The following is a 19,120-nucleotide window of genomic DNA, read 5'->3' on the forward strand; positions in this document are numbered from 1 at the left end:
TTGATTCCTGGTCAGGGCACACAGAAAAAGGGACCATCTGCCTCTTTCCTCTTCTCTTTCCCCCTTCTCTCCCTGTTCTCTTCCACAACCAGAGGCTCAGTTGGTTTGAGCGTGGCCTTGGGCGCTGAGGATAGCTCTTGATTGATTTGAGCATTGGCCCCAGACAGGTTACTGAGTGGATTCTGGTCAAGGTGTATGTGGGAGTCTATCTCCCCTCCTCTCACTTAAAAACAAAAAGAAGATAGAAAGAAGGTTCAGGGTTTTGAAAAAAACTGGATGGATGCCTTATAAATAATTTATGTGGCCATATCTGAATCCTGAGGCCATATCTTGGTTAGTTGAAGGAAACAAATATTTATTAAATGCCCACATAATGATAGACATATTTTTTGTTGCTCCATACTAAACCCAATTTTATAGGTAGGAAACTGAGGTTCAGGGAGATTAAGTAATTCACCTGGTAAATCTAGGAGTTGGGATTCAGACTTGTCTTATTTTGAAGCCATAAGCTGTCCTCTGCTCTTGTGGAGGACGATTTAAAAATTATGAAGTTGCAGAGTCATTACTGAAAGGCAGAAACTGCAGGATGAACTGGATGAATTGAAAACACAAGGCTACTGTGTTCCCAAAGGAAAGTTTATTTCACAAGCTCCTGGATCCTGGATACAAGCGGACTGAGACCAGAAAAGGGTGTCAGCCGAAATAGCTGCAGGAGAGAGAGCGTAGACACAGGGGTTACTGTAGGCACTCGGACACGTTAAGATTGGCATATCGGGGTTTGTTGCCTTGGTTACAGACTGTCTCCTTTTCCCAACCTTCAGGCCCTGCATGATGGCTGTCTCAGATAGTTTTCAGAACCTTTGGGAGTGAGGGGGGGAGTTGCTTAAGGGGATGGGGAGGTAGGGCCAGGGAAATATTTACTGAAAAAGTTGTCTTAGTGGAAGTTGGGTGAGGGGAATTTGAGTTTTATAGGAGCCAATTTAACTCTAACAACTACTTAGTTAATCTTGGCTCTTTGTGAAGAGAGCAGAGGAAAATGTGTGCAATTAAATTTAGTATAATGCTTATTAATTACTGTTCTACTTTCATCAGCAGTTATGAGTCCTTTTAAAGTTAATTTTTTTCCTTTGCTCTAGAAAGTCTGAATTAAAGCAGAGTGCTGGTCATGGGTAATTAACAGATAAAAAGGGATTTTAGGATTATAAATAATGAGGGAACAGGGGTTGAGCTCAAAGTCACCTTAGGTAGTGTTTGTCCTTAAATGGTGGTGGGGCAAACGTAGTGGAACTAAAAAGTTGAACACTAATTTAAAGAAAGCTGATATATTATGTTAATATCAGATAACTTAGACTCTTCAGGGCAAAAATGTAAAGAGGAAGATTTAAAAATGATAAGTGGTTCCGTTCACAAAGAATATATGACGTTCTGAATTTGTCTTTAATAAAAGCTCAAAAATAAAATCAATTGACTGAACTAACAGGAGAAATAGAGAAATCCACAGTCCCAATTTAAACACTCATCTTTTATTAATGGATGGAGTGCAGGGAAAAATATCAACAAGGAATTAGAAAAATTTGAGCAACATGATTAATAGACTTGACTTGAGGGACACCTGGCCTAAGCACCTCAGATTATACACATACACTCAAAAATTGAAGTGAGAAATCATATAACATAGTGGAATTTGTTATACAATATAATAGTGGAATTTAGCTAGATATCAGTAACAAAAAACTAGGACATCTATATATGTTTGGAATGAACACTGATAAATCTAGGTTCTGCTTGAATAAAATTAAAATTTAATATTTTACTTATAACTGATATTTGCTTTGCAGCTGTGGATTTTTTCAATCAGATCAACATGCTTTATGGAACAATCACTGATTTCTGTACAGAGGAAAGCTGTCCAGTGATGTCAGCTGGTCCGAAGTAAGACATGGTTCATGATCAGTTCTCATTTTTATTTTATTTTACAGTTCTTAAATAAGAAGAAAGTTTCCGAACATATAATTTCTGTACTTAGCATTTTCTTCACTGGTTTACCAATTAGTAATATATAAAGTTCAGATTCATTAGCCTGAACTTTCTGACCCTTCCTGTATTTTCCTCTGTCTTACCTTTCCTCCTTGAATTTATTCATCTCCTCTGGTCTGTCCAAACCAGGTTAATGGGAATGCCTTGCTTGCTATTCTCTCCATTACTTATACTTGCTTATTCTGTTCTTCTCATCTCTCTCTAACCATCTTCTGCTAATATTTCCAAAAATCATACCCTTCTTCAAGACCCACATCAAATGCTTCCTTCATGACACCTGATTTCTTTAGACTAGCTGGGATCTTTCTATTTAATTTTTTTGTCTATATGATTATATAATACTATAACATTATAATTGATAGATATATGAATTTACCAGAAATTCCAACTGCCCTTTGGTTGTCCCACCTGGCTGCCTGACCTCACCCTTACTTACTGGACAATCACCCCTGAGGCAGAAGAGTTCCAGGAAGCTGATCAACCTGCCCCAAGAGGGAGCGTTCCAGAAAGCTGAAATCTTAAAACCATAAAAGGGAACATACCAGAACTTTTGACTCAGTACCCCCACAGGCTCTCCCAAATGCTATAAAATTTGCCCCTAGTCTGTGACCAGGCGTCCCCAAGCTATGGGCTGTGGGCCGCATGCGCCCCCCCCCCCCCCCCCGCCACACTTCTGGAAGGGGCACCTCTTTCACTGGTGGTCAGTGAGAGGAGCGTGGTGTGTGGTCGCCTCCAACGGTCTGAGGGACAGTGAACTGGCCCCCTGTGTAAAAAGTTTGGGGACCCCTGCGAGTTAACAACCGGTGCCCTTCTCCCCGAGGAGTGCCCGGCAGGGTTCCTTCCTTCCTTTCAATAAAGCCTGTTACTCTGGTCTTTTTGGACTCCCATGGATTCCAACAATAATTATGTTGCTTATACATCTTATTTAACCTGTTAGATTTATTCTTTTAAATTCCTTTTGGTATAAGAACAGTGCTTGCCATCTAATTAACACTCAGTAAATGTTGCTTGGATTAATAAATTTTGAAACTGGCTTTTATTATTACAATGACTGTAATAACAATGCCAACAACCCTTTTTTCAGTGTTACCTTTATACAGCAAACCTATAAAGTAAGAAAACTATTGTTATCTTAATTTGACAGGAAAAGAAATTGAATCTGAGTAAAGTTAAGTAACATGCCCAAGGTTATTATTCAGAAACAGAATCAGGATTGAAATCCAGGTCTCTGTGACACTAGTGTGTGCACTCTTAACTGCTATATTGTATCATTTTCCTATAAGAAATACTAATTGATATTTATAAACTATATACAGAGGTTTTATTTTTAGTGCTAACTTTTTATAAAGTATGTTCTTTCCTACCAATTATAAACAAGGCATAAATATCAAAATAAAGCAAATAAAACTGTCCAAACTTCACTAGTGCTTAGAAACGTTATCATTATAAGTAATGACCTTAAATTGCCCGTCACTCATGGGCAAAATGCTTTTATTGGCCAGATTATTTTTGGTAACTTTTAAATTACAATGTCAGTTGGATCACTACCCAAGCGATTCAATTTTATGACATCATAGTCATAATTTATGTATTGACCAAATTTACATATTTTTTTCTGGGCCTTTTGAGCAAGTTGTAGACATTATGTCCCTTTACCCCCACATATTTAACCATGTATTTTCCAAAAACAAGGATGCTCTTCTGCATAAGCAGCATATAAACCCTCCAAACCACTTCTTCCAGTTCACAGACACCATTCGGATTGCGTTAGCTGTCTCAATTATGTCTCAGTTTTTCATTTCTGGTCCAGGATTCTGTCTATGAGTATGCATTGCATTTATTTGATTTATCTCTTTAGGTACCTACAATCTGGAATTGTTTTTCAGTCTTTCTCTTTATTGATCTTTGTACATAAAAGAGTTAACATACCAGGCCTGACTGCATTCTCTTGAAAGGTCTGCCTCCAAGGTTGGCCCTTGGATGACATCTGGCAACTTATATTTCTGAAGGGTTCCTACTATCCTAACAGTTAAGAAGCTTACTTGCCTAAACTGTATAAATGATATGGCTCATGCTTTCCTTCTGGGAGTCTGGAATTTTAGTATGTGTTAGTATGTGTCATGCAGAGGGTGCTTACTTGACTATCCCCCAATAAAAACCCTGGACACTAAGTCTCTCATGAGCTTCCCTGGTAGATGGTATTTCTAAAGCATGTGTTATCACAACTTAACCCTGGGGGAATTAAGGGTGGCTGGGTGACTCCATTGGGAGAGGAATCATGGAAGCTTGCTCCTGGTTTCCTCCAGACGTTGCTCTATTTGCCTTTTCCCTTTGCTGATGTTGCTTTGTGCTTTTTCTCAGTAATAACTTATACCTGTGAATATAGCTGTGTGCTGAGTTCTGTAAATCCTCTTAGCAAATCATTGACTGTGCAGGTGGTGCTGGGGACCCCTGACACATCCTGCCTGATGTTTCCTTATACTACATTCAGGCCATGCATTCTTGGAAAGAACTCATAGAAATTATAATTTATTTTTCTCACTGGGTCATATCAGGAGACATACAATGTCAACCATGCCATCACTGGGGATGTCAGCCCTGATTACCTTACCGTGTTAGTGTCTACAAGGTGTATTTCACCTCACATTTCTCTTTTTCTTATCCTTTGTAATTGACCAACATTTAATTGGGAGGTTTTCTGATATTACACTGATACTCTGTTCCTGTGAATGAGGGAGAATTACTGCCACTTAGAATACTGCTCTGATCACTTTTCCCTCAGAAACCTTATGTAAATACCTGCTATAGGAAAAGTGTATGTTAATTCTTAAAACATAACAGGCACAGGCTCTCTATAAAGAAACTACAGGAATGAAAAATGATTTTTTTCCCTTCCTCCCTCCCTCCCCCTCATCCTTGACCCAAAATTTAAAGTCCCAAGTTGTAGAGAATTGTAGTACATGAAGAGAAATATTTTTCAAGGAAAAACAACCATAAAAATTAAGGATGGTCATCATAGAAGTGGGAAATAAGCGAGGTTTTCTGCTGTGGTAACATATGATTCTAAAATATAAATTCTGTATATGAAGGAAAGCTGTGAAATAAAACATGTGAGGAGAGCACAGAATCAATCACAGAAAATGAGTTTGGTGGCATCTGCGTAGTTTGGATTGTGATAAATGCAAAATAGTGCAGAAGCCATTTAAAAACATTAAATTTAAATTCCAAATGCAAAAATCTTTATTTGGAGGAACAGATTGTTTAAATCATGTCTTGTATATATTCATGATACACATACATGTAGAATATAAAAGATGTACACACTGCGTATAGGTATATGCTAATATTCTGTGTGCTTTTTATTTTTCCAATACAGATATGAGTATCATTGGGCAGATGGAACAAACATAAAGAAGCCTATTAAGTGCTCTGCACCAAAGTATATTGATTACTTAATGACTTGGGTTCAGGACCAGTTGGATGATGAGACATTATTTCCCTCCAAAATAGGTATAATTATTTTGTATAATTGGAATCCATCATGATTTATCTTAATTTTATATGTTTCTATAGCTTATTTTCTCCCTATTCCAGGAACCATACTAGATTACCTTATTTATCAAAATATTTCTAATCTTACACATTTAAAGTATCCTGTCTTTTTCATACCAGTTTATCATGATAATTAAGGTAAACCTCACTATACTTAAAACAATGAGAAGATCAGCATATCTCAGACAGTAACAACATCTGGCCTGTGTTATGGAAAAAAAAGAGACTGGGTATTGGGTAGATAGTCAGTATCATCTTCAACAGTCATATCCATATCTTTTTTAGGGAAGGAGTTTATATGACTATATCCAGTTTTACATTATATTTGTGACAAATAGGGCACTTGAACTTGTGACTCACTTGTGAATTTTACAGACTGTAAAATAAGCTAGGTGAAAAGAAAACAAGATTTGAAGGGTTGACCTGTTATCAGCTAAGTGACTTTTTCATATTTATTTTTCATATTTGCTTTTTCATATTTATTTTTAAGGGCTGGCCTTTCAGGTGGAAATTGTTCACATCTTGACAGTTCGTGAGATTTACCTTTTCTAGCTTCTTACAGCTATGTTTTCTGAAAAAATTAAGAATTTGCTCTTCTAACAATAAATGACTTTTTGACTGTATTTTATGTTTTTAGTTTTTGGAAGGTGGGTATGGTGGAGGGGATAGTAATGTTAATAGTTGTTATTATGGATTGTTTTAAACACATTTATTGAATGCTTTCACTACTGTGGAGAATTTTTAATTAAAGTCCTGTTTTTCAAGGCTGCTTTATTCACATACATTGTAATGATTTTTGATAAATGCCCTCACTTTATCATATATGTATTTCTTTTTTTTGAGAGAGAGAGAGAGAGAGAGAGAGAGAGAGAGAGGTAGTGGGGGGGTAGAGCATCAACTCATTGTTCCCCATACTTGTGCATCCATTGATTGCTTTTCATACGTGCCCTGACCAGGGCTCCAACCAGTGACCTTGGGGTCCAGCTGGTACCTTCAGGGTCAAGTCCTGATAGGTACTCAAGCCGACACCCTTGGGATCGAGCCAGTGATGCCAGGCTCAAACCAGTGACATTGGCACTCTGGATGGTGCTCTAGCTACTGTGCTACTGGCCAGGTCCTGCATAATATATTTTTTAACTTTTAATTTTGACCCAATTTTAGACTTTTAGAAAATCTGCAAGAAATAATGCAAAGAATCCTTATATACCTTCTTCCAGGTTCTTTAGTTGCTGTTTTACCACATTTGCTTTCTCTCTCTTGCCCAACCCCCAACATTTTCTTTCTTTTGAGCTTTTTGCGTTTAAGTTACGCTATGATGTTCTATTTTCCATATGTGCTTCAATGTATATTTCCTTAGGTAATCACAGTATAACTATCAAAACAGGGAATTAACAGTATACAGTTGTTTAATTTATAGGTAGTATTCAGATTTTTCCAATTTTTCCAATAATACCCTTTATAGCAAAAGAAAATTTTAAACATTTTTTCATTCAGTTGTCACAGTTGTCATGTCTCATTAGCCTTCTTTAATGTCGAATCTGTGTACATCAGCCTTTTGTGGACTTTATGACACTGATATTTTTGAAGAGTATAAGCATACTATTTTATTTAATGTCCCTTTATTTTGACTTGTGCTGTTTCCTTGTGACCTATATAATATTTTTAAATGAGCGGTAAGAAATATGATGACATTGAACCCAGTAGTATCATTGTTTGTCTCGTGTGTGTCTGTGTGTGTCTGTGTGTGTGTATGTGTGTGTGTGTGTGTGAAGATTTTATCGATTTTAGAGAGAGGAGATAGGGAAAGGGGGCAGGAGTGGGAAGCATCAACTCGCAGTAGCTGCTGCTTGTATGTGCCTTGACCGGGCAAGCTTGGGGTTTTGAACTGGCAACCTCAGCATTCCAGGTCGATGCTTTATCTCCTGGGACCCACAAGGCAGGCTGGCTTGTGTTTTACCAATCTGGATTATTTAGCTAGGGTGACAGAGTTTATGGAATTTGTATCATTCTAATTTTCTATTTGTTTAATGCTGTAAAAGTGCTATAATTCATTACAGTGAACCTCATTGAGCGGAGATTGCAGCTTTTTTTTTTAGGATAAATGTAGACTGGGGTGGTAATAAAGTATTTCTCATAGAAAACAAAATATATTGCAAGCATTTTTTAAAAATGAGCATGATTAATACATTATTTGTGTTCAGCATATATTTGTATTAAGACATGATGTTACGGAATCTGAGGGTATGAGTGTGAGTTTTAGCTCCATTACCATCTTAGGCATTCATTTGTTTCATTTTAGTAAAATGTTGGGATATAAGAAGCTTAAAGGGCTATACTGAAGATTAGTTCTTATTCCATAGAAGCTTTGAAATTTATTTTCATTATGATATGTTGAAAACTCCTGAAAAGTACAGTGGGTATATTAAGTGGTAATTCATAAAGACTTTTTGCAGCCTTGTCTTGGTAATTTATGTTGCCATTTGTTGACGAACTCATATGGTCTTGTTCCTGTCTCTTATTAATAGATGGGGTTGTTTATCTGATTACTAGGTGTCCCATTCCCGAAGAACTTCATGTCTGTGGCAAAAACTATACTCAAGCGCCTCTTTAGGGTTTATGCTCACATTTACCATCAGCATTTTGACCCTGTGATCCAGCTTCAGGAGGAAGCACATCTGAATACATCTTTCAAGCACTTTATCTTTTTTGTCCAGGTAAGTTGTATTAGGCGACCTTCCTCCCCGCCCTCCCCCAAGTAAAAGCAGTTATCTACAGGGTTCTGAGGTGAAGACTGCATTCACACTGTTAAGGATAAAATTTGCTCTATCTGTCTAGTCTTCCTCCTCTCCTATACTTTCAATGATGATAAAGACTGGCTTTTTGTTTCTGAATTCCATCCATCTCCAGACTGGTGGCATGCAAGTCTAAATGAGATGGCTCTTGAGAATTCTTGCCTTGGATTTGTTTCAGTTAATGGGCTAATATGGCAGCACTGCATAAGGAACCTGGGTAGTTTGGCAGAGCTATAGATGAACTTGAGCTCTTGAGTTTTTTTAGCACTTCTCCTATTCCTCTTAACCCTCAATTCCTTGTTACCTTGAAACTTTTTTAGCATACTCTGTCCTGGAAATCGGTTTTGAATATCACATCATTTTACTCCCTTTTTAAAAAAGCATTCTGAATAATTTTAAAGCTAATTTCTGTCCATTATGTCAAAAGAGGGGACAGTGTCTCAGAGTGTTGCGATTCCAGGAGGTCCGTTAGTCTTTGATCCGACTCCTTAGTTGACCTCTTTTTCTTTCTCTTTTTATTTGTCAGAGAGCTGGCTTTAGGGATGAGATTAAGAGAAATGAAGATAATCTCACCCTGCTATAACAATTAGAGAACTAACAGCCAGGAGTGAAAAATAGGTGGGGAAGATAAACTGATCAGCTTTTTTTTTTTTTTTTTTTTTGGGTGCATGAGAGGAAGGCTTGAATTTGTGCTAGTGTATCTTTGTGCATACACTTATAAATGCTTTTCCCATTACCCAGTTTACACTAAAGAAAAGAGAAAAGTGTGGCCTGTCCGGTGGTGGCGCAGTGGAGAAAGTGTTGTTGACTCAGAGTGCTGAGGTCCCTGTTCTGGCTTTGGGGACAGGCTTGTCAGCATGGCATCGCTGGCTTGAGCCGGGGAATTGTCCACACAATCCCAGAAGCTTGCCAGCTTAAGACCAAAAGTTGCTGGCCTCAAGAGCCAAGGTTGCTGGCTTGAATAAGGGGACTCTGGCGCACCCCAGTCAAGGCATATGCGAGAAGCGGTCAATGCACAACTCAGGTGAAAGCAACCCGAATTGATGCTTCTCACCCTTTCTCTCCCTTTCTGTCTTACTTTCTCTCAAAAAGAAAAAGAAACGTAAAATGTGTCTGTTTTCCTTCTATACACACTCCTCACACTGAAGGCACATATTTTGTGTCTCAATTTCACCTATATAAACATTTTAGGAGACAGTGACATGCCAAAACTGTTTTTTTTTTTAAATTGAGAGGCAAGGAGGCAGAGACAGATTCCCTCATGTGCCCCAACCAGGATCCACCTGCAGAGCCCCCTACTGGGCCAAGTTCTGCCCATCTGGGGCCGCTGTTCTGGTGCTTGGCGACCGAGTTATTTTACTGCCTGAGGCAAGGCCACTGAGCCATCCTCAGCGCCCAGGGCCAACTTGCTCAAACTATTTGAGCCATGCTGTGGAAGAAGAAGAGAGAGAGAGAAGGGGGAGGGGTGAAGAAGCAGGTGGTCTCCTCTCCTGTGTGCCCTGACCAAGAATTGAACCCAGGACTTCCACATGCCAGGCCAATGCTCTACTGCTGAGCCAGCCGGCCAGGGGTAATTACTGTGGTATTCCATCTACAGATCCCCATAGAAACAAAAATGTTATCCCAAAGTTTGTATCTGTGCTTTGGTTTAGGCAGATGTGGTTGCTGAAGTTCAGGTTTTAATAGTTTAGGAGAGGATATTCTCCCACCAGAAGAGTTAGTTTTACCTTACTGTATGATCTTAAAGTACACTAAATCTTACAGCTCTTAGCAAATTGTAAGGGATAGATGCATGGCATTTAGCATATCTGAGCCTGTTTACATCTCAGGACACTGTGACCTTAAAGGTAAGTGAATCAGTTATATACCAGCCCTTGATTGAATAAGCCCTTGGCCATTACAATTTAGAAAATCCCGCTCTGGCCCATGTCCAGCTGCACGCCTCCCCACAGAGTGAGGAATCCACAGGGCCAATGGTATACCTACCCAGATCCCTTCTGGGGTGTGCTTCTACCTCAGAATTCCCTGCCCACATGGTTCTAAGTGTATTTCTAGGGTCTGCCATGGATCTTTTCCTTGAGTCTGTTCTTTTGAGGGAAGGTCGTGTCTCTGATATGTATACCTCTAGATTTAAGGGGCAACCAGATGGCAGCTGTTGGTGAGGGTGTGGGACGTTGCCTGTGTAAGCCAGACAAGGTGTCTGCACTCATGCACGTGAAGCTGCTTGAAGAGCAGGTTTGCCGAGTGTCAGGCACCAGCTCTCCTCGTGTCACTACTTTCAAGTGCAGAATTATGAGGAGTCTTAGAATTCTAAATATGAATTAACTCTAATGGTAACTGTGAAGCTATATATTTGTCAGAGCTGGAGAACAGAATATGTTTTATTTAACAATATTAGCTTAATGTAAAATTTAATAATTTAATCATACAGTATACATCCATATGTGTTCTTGGTTCAGACTCCACAAATCTTTTTTTTTTTTTTTACAAGGACAGAGGGAGAGTCAGAGAGAGGGATAGATAGGGACAGACAGACAGGAATGGAGAGAGATGAGAAGCATCAATCATCAGTTTTTCGTTGTGACACCTTAGTTGTTAATTGATTGCTTTCTCATATGTGCCTTGACCGCGGCCTTCAGCAGACTGAGTAATCCCTTGCTCGAGCCAGCGACCTGGGGTCCAAGCTGGTGAGCTTTTTTTGCTCAAGCCAGATGAGCCCATGCTCAAGCTAGTGACCTCAGGATCTCGAACCTGGGTCCTTCCACATCCCAGTCCGACGCCCTATCCACTGTGCCACTGACTTGTCAGGCCAGACTCCACAAATCTTAATGATAGGCTTGTTATTAAATGTCCCCTAATTCTTCTCCTCAGTACTTACCGTGGTGGTTGGCACATGACAGATGCTAATAAATGAATCAAATTGGGAGTTCAGAATGCTCCACCATGGTAGAAGATCAGAAGTATAGACAACTTCTATTTATTATGGTTTAGAGGAAATCTATTCAGACTTGAACTTAAGCATCTCATGATAGCTTGCAGATATATTAGTTTATACCATAAACTAATCCTTTTATTCTGAAATATGCCTCATATATCAGAACAATATCAGAAGTGGTAAGTGACTTGCCTAAGACAGCTAGAGAATAGAAACTTTTTAAAATTGACTTGGTTTCACCTGACCTGTGGTGGTGCAGTGGCTAAAGCGTTGGCCTGGAATGCTGAGGTTGCCGGTTCAAAACCTGCACTTGTCTGGTCAAGGCACATATGGGAGTTGATGCTTCTTGCTCCTCCCCCCTTTCTCTCTTTCTTTCCTCTCTAAAATGAATAAATTAAAAAAAATTGACTTGGTTTTCATTTCACTTTTTCTTTAATTAATTTTTGAAACATTTTTTTTTTCCGAGAGAGAGAGAGAGAGAGAGAGAGGGAGGGAGGGAGGAAGGGAGAGGAAGGCGAAGCAACAACTCATAGTTGTAGCACTTTAGTTGTTCATTGATGCTTCTCATATGTGCCTCGACCGGGGAAGGGGGAAGCTCCACCTGAGCCAGTGACCCCTTGCTTAAGACAGAGACCTTGGGCTTCAAGGCAGTGTGACCTTTGGACTCAAGCCTGTGAGCCTGCGCTTCTAACCTGGGATCTCAGTTTCCCAGGACGATGCTCTATCGCCACACCGGTCAGGCTAATTAATTTTTCAAAAAGCTTTTATTTATTGATGTTATGGGGGGGGCGGAGCAAGAAGTATCAACTCATAGTCATTTCACTTTCGTTGTTTATTGATTGTATGTTGTGCGTGCCTTGACCTAGCAAGCCCAGGGTTTTCCGTTTGTGACCTCAGCATTCCAGGTTGGTGCTTTATACATAGCATCACCACAGGCCAGGTGACTTTTATTTACTTTAGAAGCTAATTTTCAGGCCCTGGCCGGTTGGCTCAGTGGTAGAGTGTCGGCCTGGCATACAGGAGTCCTGTGTTCGATTCCCGGCCAGGGCACACAGAAGAAGTGCCCATCTGCTTCTCCACCCTTCCCCCTCTCCTTCCTCTCTGTCTCTCTCTTTCCCTCCCACAGCCAAGGCTCCATTGGAGCAAAAAAGTTGGCCCGGGCGCTGAGGATGGTTCTGTGGCCTCTGCCTCAGGCGCTAGAATGGCTCTGCTTGCAACAGAGTGACGCCCCAGATGGGCAGAGCATTGCCCCCTGGTGGGCGTGCTGGGTGGATCCTGGTCAGATGCATGCGGGAGTCTGTCTGCCTCCCCGTTTCCAACTTCAGAAAAATACAAACAAAACAAAACAAAACAAAAAAAAGCTAATTTTCAACAAGTAAGTATTAATGGAAATCTGCTTTGGAGTGAGATGTAAATAATAAGTTTTTTGCTATTCTGCATTTTTTTACCATGCATAGGAATTCAACCTGGTTGATAGAAGAGAACTTGCACCACTCCAAGAACTGATTGAAAAACTCACCTCAAAGGACAGATAAAGGATGCAGAACTGTGTCAATTGTTCCTGAAGTGAAGTTTTGTGGAGTGTATTTTGATATTGTATTTTATTTTTATCTCAGTTGTTTTTGTCTTTGGTTTGAGGGGCTCATTTGGGTTCTTTTTCCTTTATTCTGAATAAATGAAACCATATTCTATTGCTAGAGGAAGCCAAGAACCATTCTCTATACATTTGATAGGCATAACTTTTGTCTTAGTGGTATATGGTATTTTTTTAACTTGTTTTTGGTTACTTGTAGAATTTTTGATAATATTGTATATTGAAAGAAAGTGCTTATTGATTGGACTGCTGATGGATGGGGTTCTGTGTTGTGTAAATTGTGGCCAATTTTTGAAGTCCCAAAAGACTTATGTTTTTAAGTGCCTTGACAGGCTCACTTCTTAGGTGCAAAGCACAGACACAGAACCAAACAGAGCTTGAAACAATATTAGGATGATTACCCAGGGCACTTACTGATGCATGTTTTAAGATATCTATGATAAAAGCCATAGTTCACCTAAATTGATGATATCCAGCTTTTACTACATTGAAGAAACAATTTGTAAAGGTGTGCATGTAGAACATAGAAAATTAGTATTTCCTAATTATTTTTTATATTGATGGTAATTCTGTTCAACAAATGCTTAAAGTTCTACAACCAGATCTTTTTCCATCTCTTGATATTTGTGATACTGAAACTTGAGGATGTTGAAATGCAGTACCTCTTGCATTTAGGCTTTTTTCTACATGCTGACTGCACTGTAGGTATGAATATTCAGGTCATAGACAGGTTTGCCATCTTCAGAAGTGATGCTGAACTGAGAGGATTTTTAGCAATTGCCAAATGAGCCATAAGTCAGCAGAATCCCCTTCTACTTTGAAGAAGTGGTAATAGGAGCGTGTGTTTTGTGGTGAGGGGTTAGTTTGTATAGGGAGTTAGGGATGAAATTAAGTATGAGGAGTAAAGGTCAAGAAGGTCCTGTCTTAAAACCCTTGAATAGAATGGCATGATTTTAATCAATTTCTTATAAGCAGAGTCTTAGAGACTTCTTTTTAGGAATCAACTTCTATAGGAAGTTAAAAATAAGTTATTAATTTTAGGTATAGATGTTAAATAAGGAATTCAAGGACTGTTTAGGGAAATTGACCACTTTCCAGCATTTTCATTCAGTGAATGGAGCTGGTGTTTGCCTGTCATTTTTAAATGATACAATACATTCTTTGCTTATTATAGGCCCAATTTGAAGCATTCTGACTTCTGATTTTCCACTGTGAAATATTTTTCTTTGGGGTTATATCAAATAATGAAAGTGCTAATTCAGTAGTTACTAACTTTTACATTTTAATTTTTATGACTTTCTAGTGAATTACTTTCATAAGTTCTGAAAATAAATTTTTAAAATAAATATTAACTTTTTCACTTCAGTTTTATTCTTGAGATATACTTTTCAGAATTTAATTTTGTCATTTATGGTAAATCTGTTTCTGCAGTTAGAAATATATACTCTTTCTTCAGTTACCCTTTTCCTTGTAGAATAGAAATCTTGCTCTGAAATTGTATAGACTAAAAATGCTTAGAAAAGACTCTAAAAAGAACTATTTGTTTTTGCTATTAACAAGTAGAGCAGTGATACAGTTTAATGCCATGACAATTATGATCACTGGGAACTGCCTTTACCTCCATTTTATTTAGAGCAATCATTCTCCAAGTACACACAGTAGAAGTCCCAGGAGAGCCTGTCAGGGACAAATATACTGCTCACAAAAATTAGGGGATATTTCAAAATGAATATGAAGCTATAAAATATCCCCTAATTTTTGTGAGCAGTATATATTAGACATTCATTGGTAATGCTTAGTTATAAACTGCAGTGAGAACTAACTGACTTCCTTAAATCTTTTGGTATCCAAATATGTAATATCAGCCATTTTGTGTTGATTCAGAAATAAAATTCAGCATCAAGTGATTTGAGGGCCCTATCTATTTAGGAAAATGAAGCACATGGTCACTCAAGTAGTCTTCCGTACTGCACTTGACTTCGTAGCAACCTAGTAACAGAGGGGTTGCAATAGCCAAGTGTAGAGAGAATAGTGAAAAATTATTCTTGCTCTTTTTAAGCCTTATACAGTAGTATACTGTAAAAAATGGGAAATGTTTCTATAAATTAATATTTAGTAGTAGGACCTACTTTCCCACTGTATGTATATAGCAGTTAGTTGTCAGTCACTGTGCCAGAATCTCAGGTGCCTGCTTCTGAGTATTCCTTAAAACAGAGTTACTGGGAAATAGAGAGTCATATAGGTCTGTAGGTGGTAACAAAGTAGAGAAGTCCTCCCAGGGAGAGGCCAGCATTGTACATGGTGTGTAACATAGCTACGGGTAGGGAAACATTCACCAGAGCATGTGGAAATACGTGATTTGATTAAAAATTACCTTTATTTGGTTGGTTCCCATGAGCATTAGTGAGATGCCCTTTATAAATAAGGTTCAAATCTTGGCTTTGCTGCAGATCTTGCTTATGAATGTCTGTTGGATTCTTTCCAGGTCACTTTATTACATTTATAAATAACCAAGATAAAGATTTTCATCCTTGTTCTTTAGACAGAGATGCAAAACAGAAGTTGTTGTTCTCATCTGCTGATAAAGGCATAAAATATAATGTAGTAAGTTACAGTGTTATTTTCACAATGCTTGGTTAAATGATGTGAAGCAAGTTTTAGGAATTATTTTAAATGATGGAGTAATGGTGTTGGAGATAATATATACTAGAAAGCGTGAAAATCTTTCTAGTTAGCAGTAGATGGTGCTTCTGGCTTTCATTTGCGGACTTGATTATTGTGTCCCATAAAACCCATTGCATTAAACTGCACTAAAACAGTAAGCATGTATTAGTTAGGTGGTAGAAGTTTTGGAGGTCAGTTTACCTTCAATTGAAAGATTTCAGATTGCTATCGCTTTTTACCTTTGTCATTTGTAAATTCTAAAAGGTCAGAATAAAATGTATTTGGTAGGAGAAGACATGTTTAGTGTGTAATATATCTCAGACTGAGTTACTGCCTGTTTTGTCAGGAAAGATAAAGACTACAATCACTTATATTCAGGAAGAACAGATGATGTGGATATTTATATTTTACATATAATCACCAGACTCCATTTTATGTATTTAGCATTTTCCTCACTCATGGGAAAATAGCAAATGACAGATTTCTTTTATACCTTTGTCAACACCCTCTCTGAGAGAGGTTTTGATAACCACTGAAATGGTAAAATATGTGAGATGCAATTACTGAGTTGTAGGACTTTCTTTTAAAATAAATATGTTATAACTTAAACATCCAAATGAGAGTTGATCTTCAGGGTGGTTCCTTTGGGAGCACTATGTATTCCAGCTATGCTGCAAAGGTTTAAGTTTTTGGAATCTTTCAGAGATGCCTTTAAGAATCAGTTTATGACTATGCAAGAAAATCTATTTTATCATTTTAGTTGCACACCAAAAAGTGTATTTGGCAACTTAATATGACCTATCTCATTCACCAAACCAACTCTGCTATGCTGTTTTTTTTTAGGACTAAACCATTAAGGAAGTTCAAAAGAATGTGCCATAGGTTCTGAATTTGCAGAAGAGGATGTTTTGAGCATACGTAGCATCATTCAATAAAGGAATAGTTTCCTGTTGTCACTGCTTTGAAGTAGACAGTATCATTTGGATGTACAGCTTTTTTAAAATTTAGTTTATCTTACAGTTATATATAATAATAAAAAAATCAAAGTCTTTATTTTGTTTTCTATTCTTTATTTCTTTCCCTGATAAGTCTTGAATTCAATCTTGACTACTGTAAGATGGTTTTGATTGAAGGGACAGTAAGGAAAAAAAAATGGATCCAATATTTAAGAGAGAAGTAGCTTAAGAAAACAACAGCCTTTACCTCCATCCCTTAAAAAAATTTTTTTCACTCAATTGAACAATTTGAATTTAAAGACGAGATTATTTTACAGAGAAATAGGAATAAATTTTATATACAAATTAGGCAAAGTTTTAAACCTACATACCACAGATAATATATTTAAAATTGTGTAACCGTTTCATATATCACTTATAACTTTAAAAATTGTGCATGTCTTTTTTAAAAATAGGGGACCAGAAGTCTATTTGTAATTTGAAAATGTGTCTGCATAACAAGAGGAAAACTTTACTTATTTTGAAATTTATCTGGGATATTAAAGAATATATCAATTCTTAGAAATGCTATTCTAGATCTATATTTTAAGGACCATGACTAAAATAATTTAAATATTAAGAATTTTGTCATAAAGATTCACCATCAGAATTCCTGTTGTTCAGCTGTCAGTTTAATGGTGCATGAGATAAATATTTAATGGTAAAGGTATCTCAAGATTTAATGGAAAAGTTTAATTTTGAGACACAATAACAATTCTGACTGCAGACAATTTGAATTTTTATGGCTTTCCTAATGAGCCAACTCATTTTGAAGGTATAAAACTGCTCCATGTCTGCTACTTGTAGCTGAAGCGATACATAAATTTTGACAAAAGATACAAATTAAAATATTGAGTACTCTCAGTTTTGCTAGTGTGATGCAGATTTCTTTTTCTACATATAATATTATACAACAGGTAATTCTGGATTATAGTTCTCAAAGATAGGTAGTGAAATCACTGGCGTTTTTTCAGCTGTATGGTTTACCCAGCATCCCCTTCTCTTTGGAGGTAAATTACTTCCTTACTGTTATTGACCATCCATACCTCTCACCCGCCCAAACACCCAAACTTCGAAAACAAAACGGATACTTTGTGCAGGTACTCGTTGTTAGTGCTTTTGAAGTACTTGCTGTCAATACACAGCTTTCAGCTGAAGTGTTGAAAGATACTACATACATAGGCATTTTTGGTTTTTTGTTTGTTTTGTTTTTGGTTGACAGCTTTCTTTAAATATGTCACTGAAGCTGAGATCATTAGCAATATAAATTAAACATTTTGTGAATATTTAACTTCTCTTTTATATATTTTTATCTGTGGGTGTTACTTGTTTGCACATGTTTTTCTTTTTACTTTGTTTCTGTAATATTCAATCTGCAGGTTGTAAAATAAATTAGTACATTTTCATTGTAAGAACACTCTTCTCCTTACACTGTTCTGCTGAGATAACTATTTTTAGGGGAAATAGTTTTTTAAAGCCACTAAATTGTATTTGTTATTTTTGTACATGCATAAGTAGAGTGCTAAAGGGCACTAATCTTGTAGGGGAACACTTAAGTTTTGTTCTAGTTGAACTTTTATTATGCATTATTACTTAAAATGATTTAGAAACAGTGTCATGAAATCTAGGTTGAGAGAGAATATAGTACACATGGAAACCCTTAAAAGTCATTTGTGGGGACAAAAGCAGAAAAATACAGCCAGTGTCATATAATGGGGCAAGCATAGGGGCAGCATTCACATTGTACAAGTATTGCAGAGAATGTGTCAAGACAGCGGTGCTGCTATTGGGGATAGACAGTTTCTCTCTCTAGCAAAGAAGCTGGAAGGGGGAAAATGGTCTAAAATATGGGATGTAACACAGGCACTATACTGTAAACTGTGCCAAGATGACTCAAATTGTAGTTATTGATCAAAGTTTAGTTGCTTCTTCATTTTTATTTTAAAAGAAGATACTGAATGTCAGCAAATCTGTGTTTTAATTGAGAGATGTAAATAATGTATACAGACTTGTATGTGATGGGATGAGAAGAAGTATTTAAATTCTAGGTTTTTTAAAGGAAGAAATTGAATGTTTATTACAAAAATAAATAAATAGTTATGTTTGGCCATGAATCTTGACTTTATATTACTGTTTATTTTTGCTATAGATATTTTCACACTGAACACATTTTTAGAGAAATATTGAAGATATTTGGAAGATGTTGAACATTTAAAATTTGTTATGTATTTACAACCCTGGAAGATAGTATCTTAATCATACATACTAGAAAACGAAAGCTCAGAAATTGTATAAGTCACTGATTAAGAGTAGGGTTTAAAAACTCATATTTGCTTTGACTTTAAAGCCTATACTTTTGTTTTCTTTAAATATACAGTAGTCCTCTTTTATCCCCAGCTATCCATGGTCAACTGTGTCTGAAAATATTATTCAGAGATACACAATTCCAGAGATACACAATTCATAAGTTTTAAATTGCACACCATTCTGAGTAGCATGATGAAATCTTGTGCCATCTGTTTCATCCTGCCCCCTGCTGCCCAGGACGTGA

General features: G+C 37.4%; 1 protein-coding gene across 1 annotated transcript in view; it reads left to right on the plus strand.

The window, feature by feature from the left end:
* MOB1B (MOB kinase activator 1B) overlaps positions 1 to 18,502 on the plus strand; it is a 59,657-nt gene extending 41,155 nt beyond the window's left edge. The window contains exons 3-6 of the mRNA XM_066387427.1: positions 1,839 to 1,932; positions 5,414 to 5,547; positions 8,140 to 8,303; positions 12,774 to 18,502. Of these exons, the coding sequence (XP_066243524.1) occupies positions 1,839 to 1,932; positions 5,414 to 5,547; positions 8,140 to 8,303; positions 12,774 to 12,851 (470 nt within the window). The 3' untranslated portion in view covers positions 12,852 to 18,502. The remainder of the gene's footprint in view (positions 1 to 1,838; positions 1,933 to 5,413; positions 5,548 to 8,139; positions 8,304 to 12,773) is intronic.
* The last annotated feature ends 618 nt before the right edge of the window (positions 18,503 to 19,120 follow it).

Source organism: Saccopteryx leptura, chromosome 5, assembly GCF_036850995.1.
Source record: "Saccopteryx leptura isolate mSacLep1 chromosome 5, mSacLep1_pri_phased_curated, whole genome shotgun sequence".
NCBI lineage: Eukaryota > Metazoa > Chordata > Mammalia > Chiroptera > Emballonuridae > Saccopteryx > Saccopteryx leptura.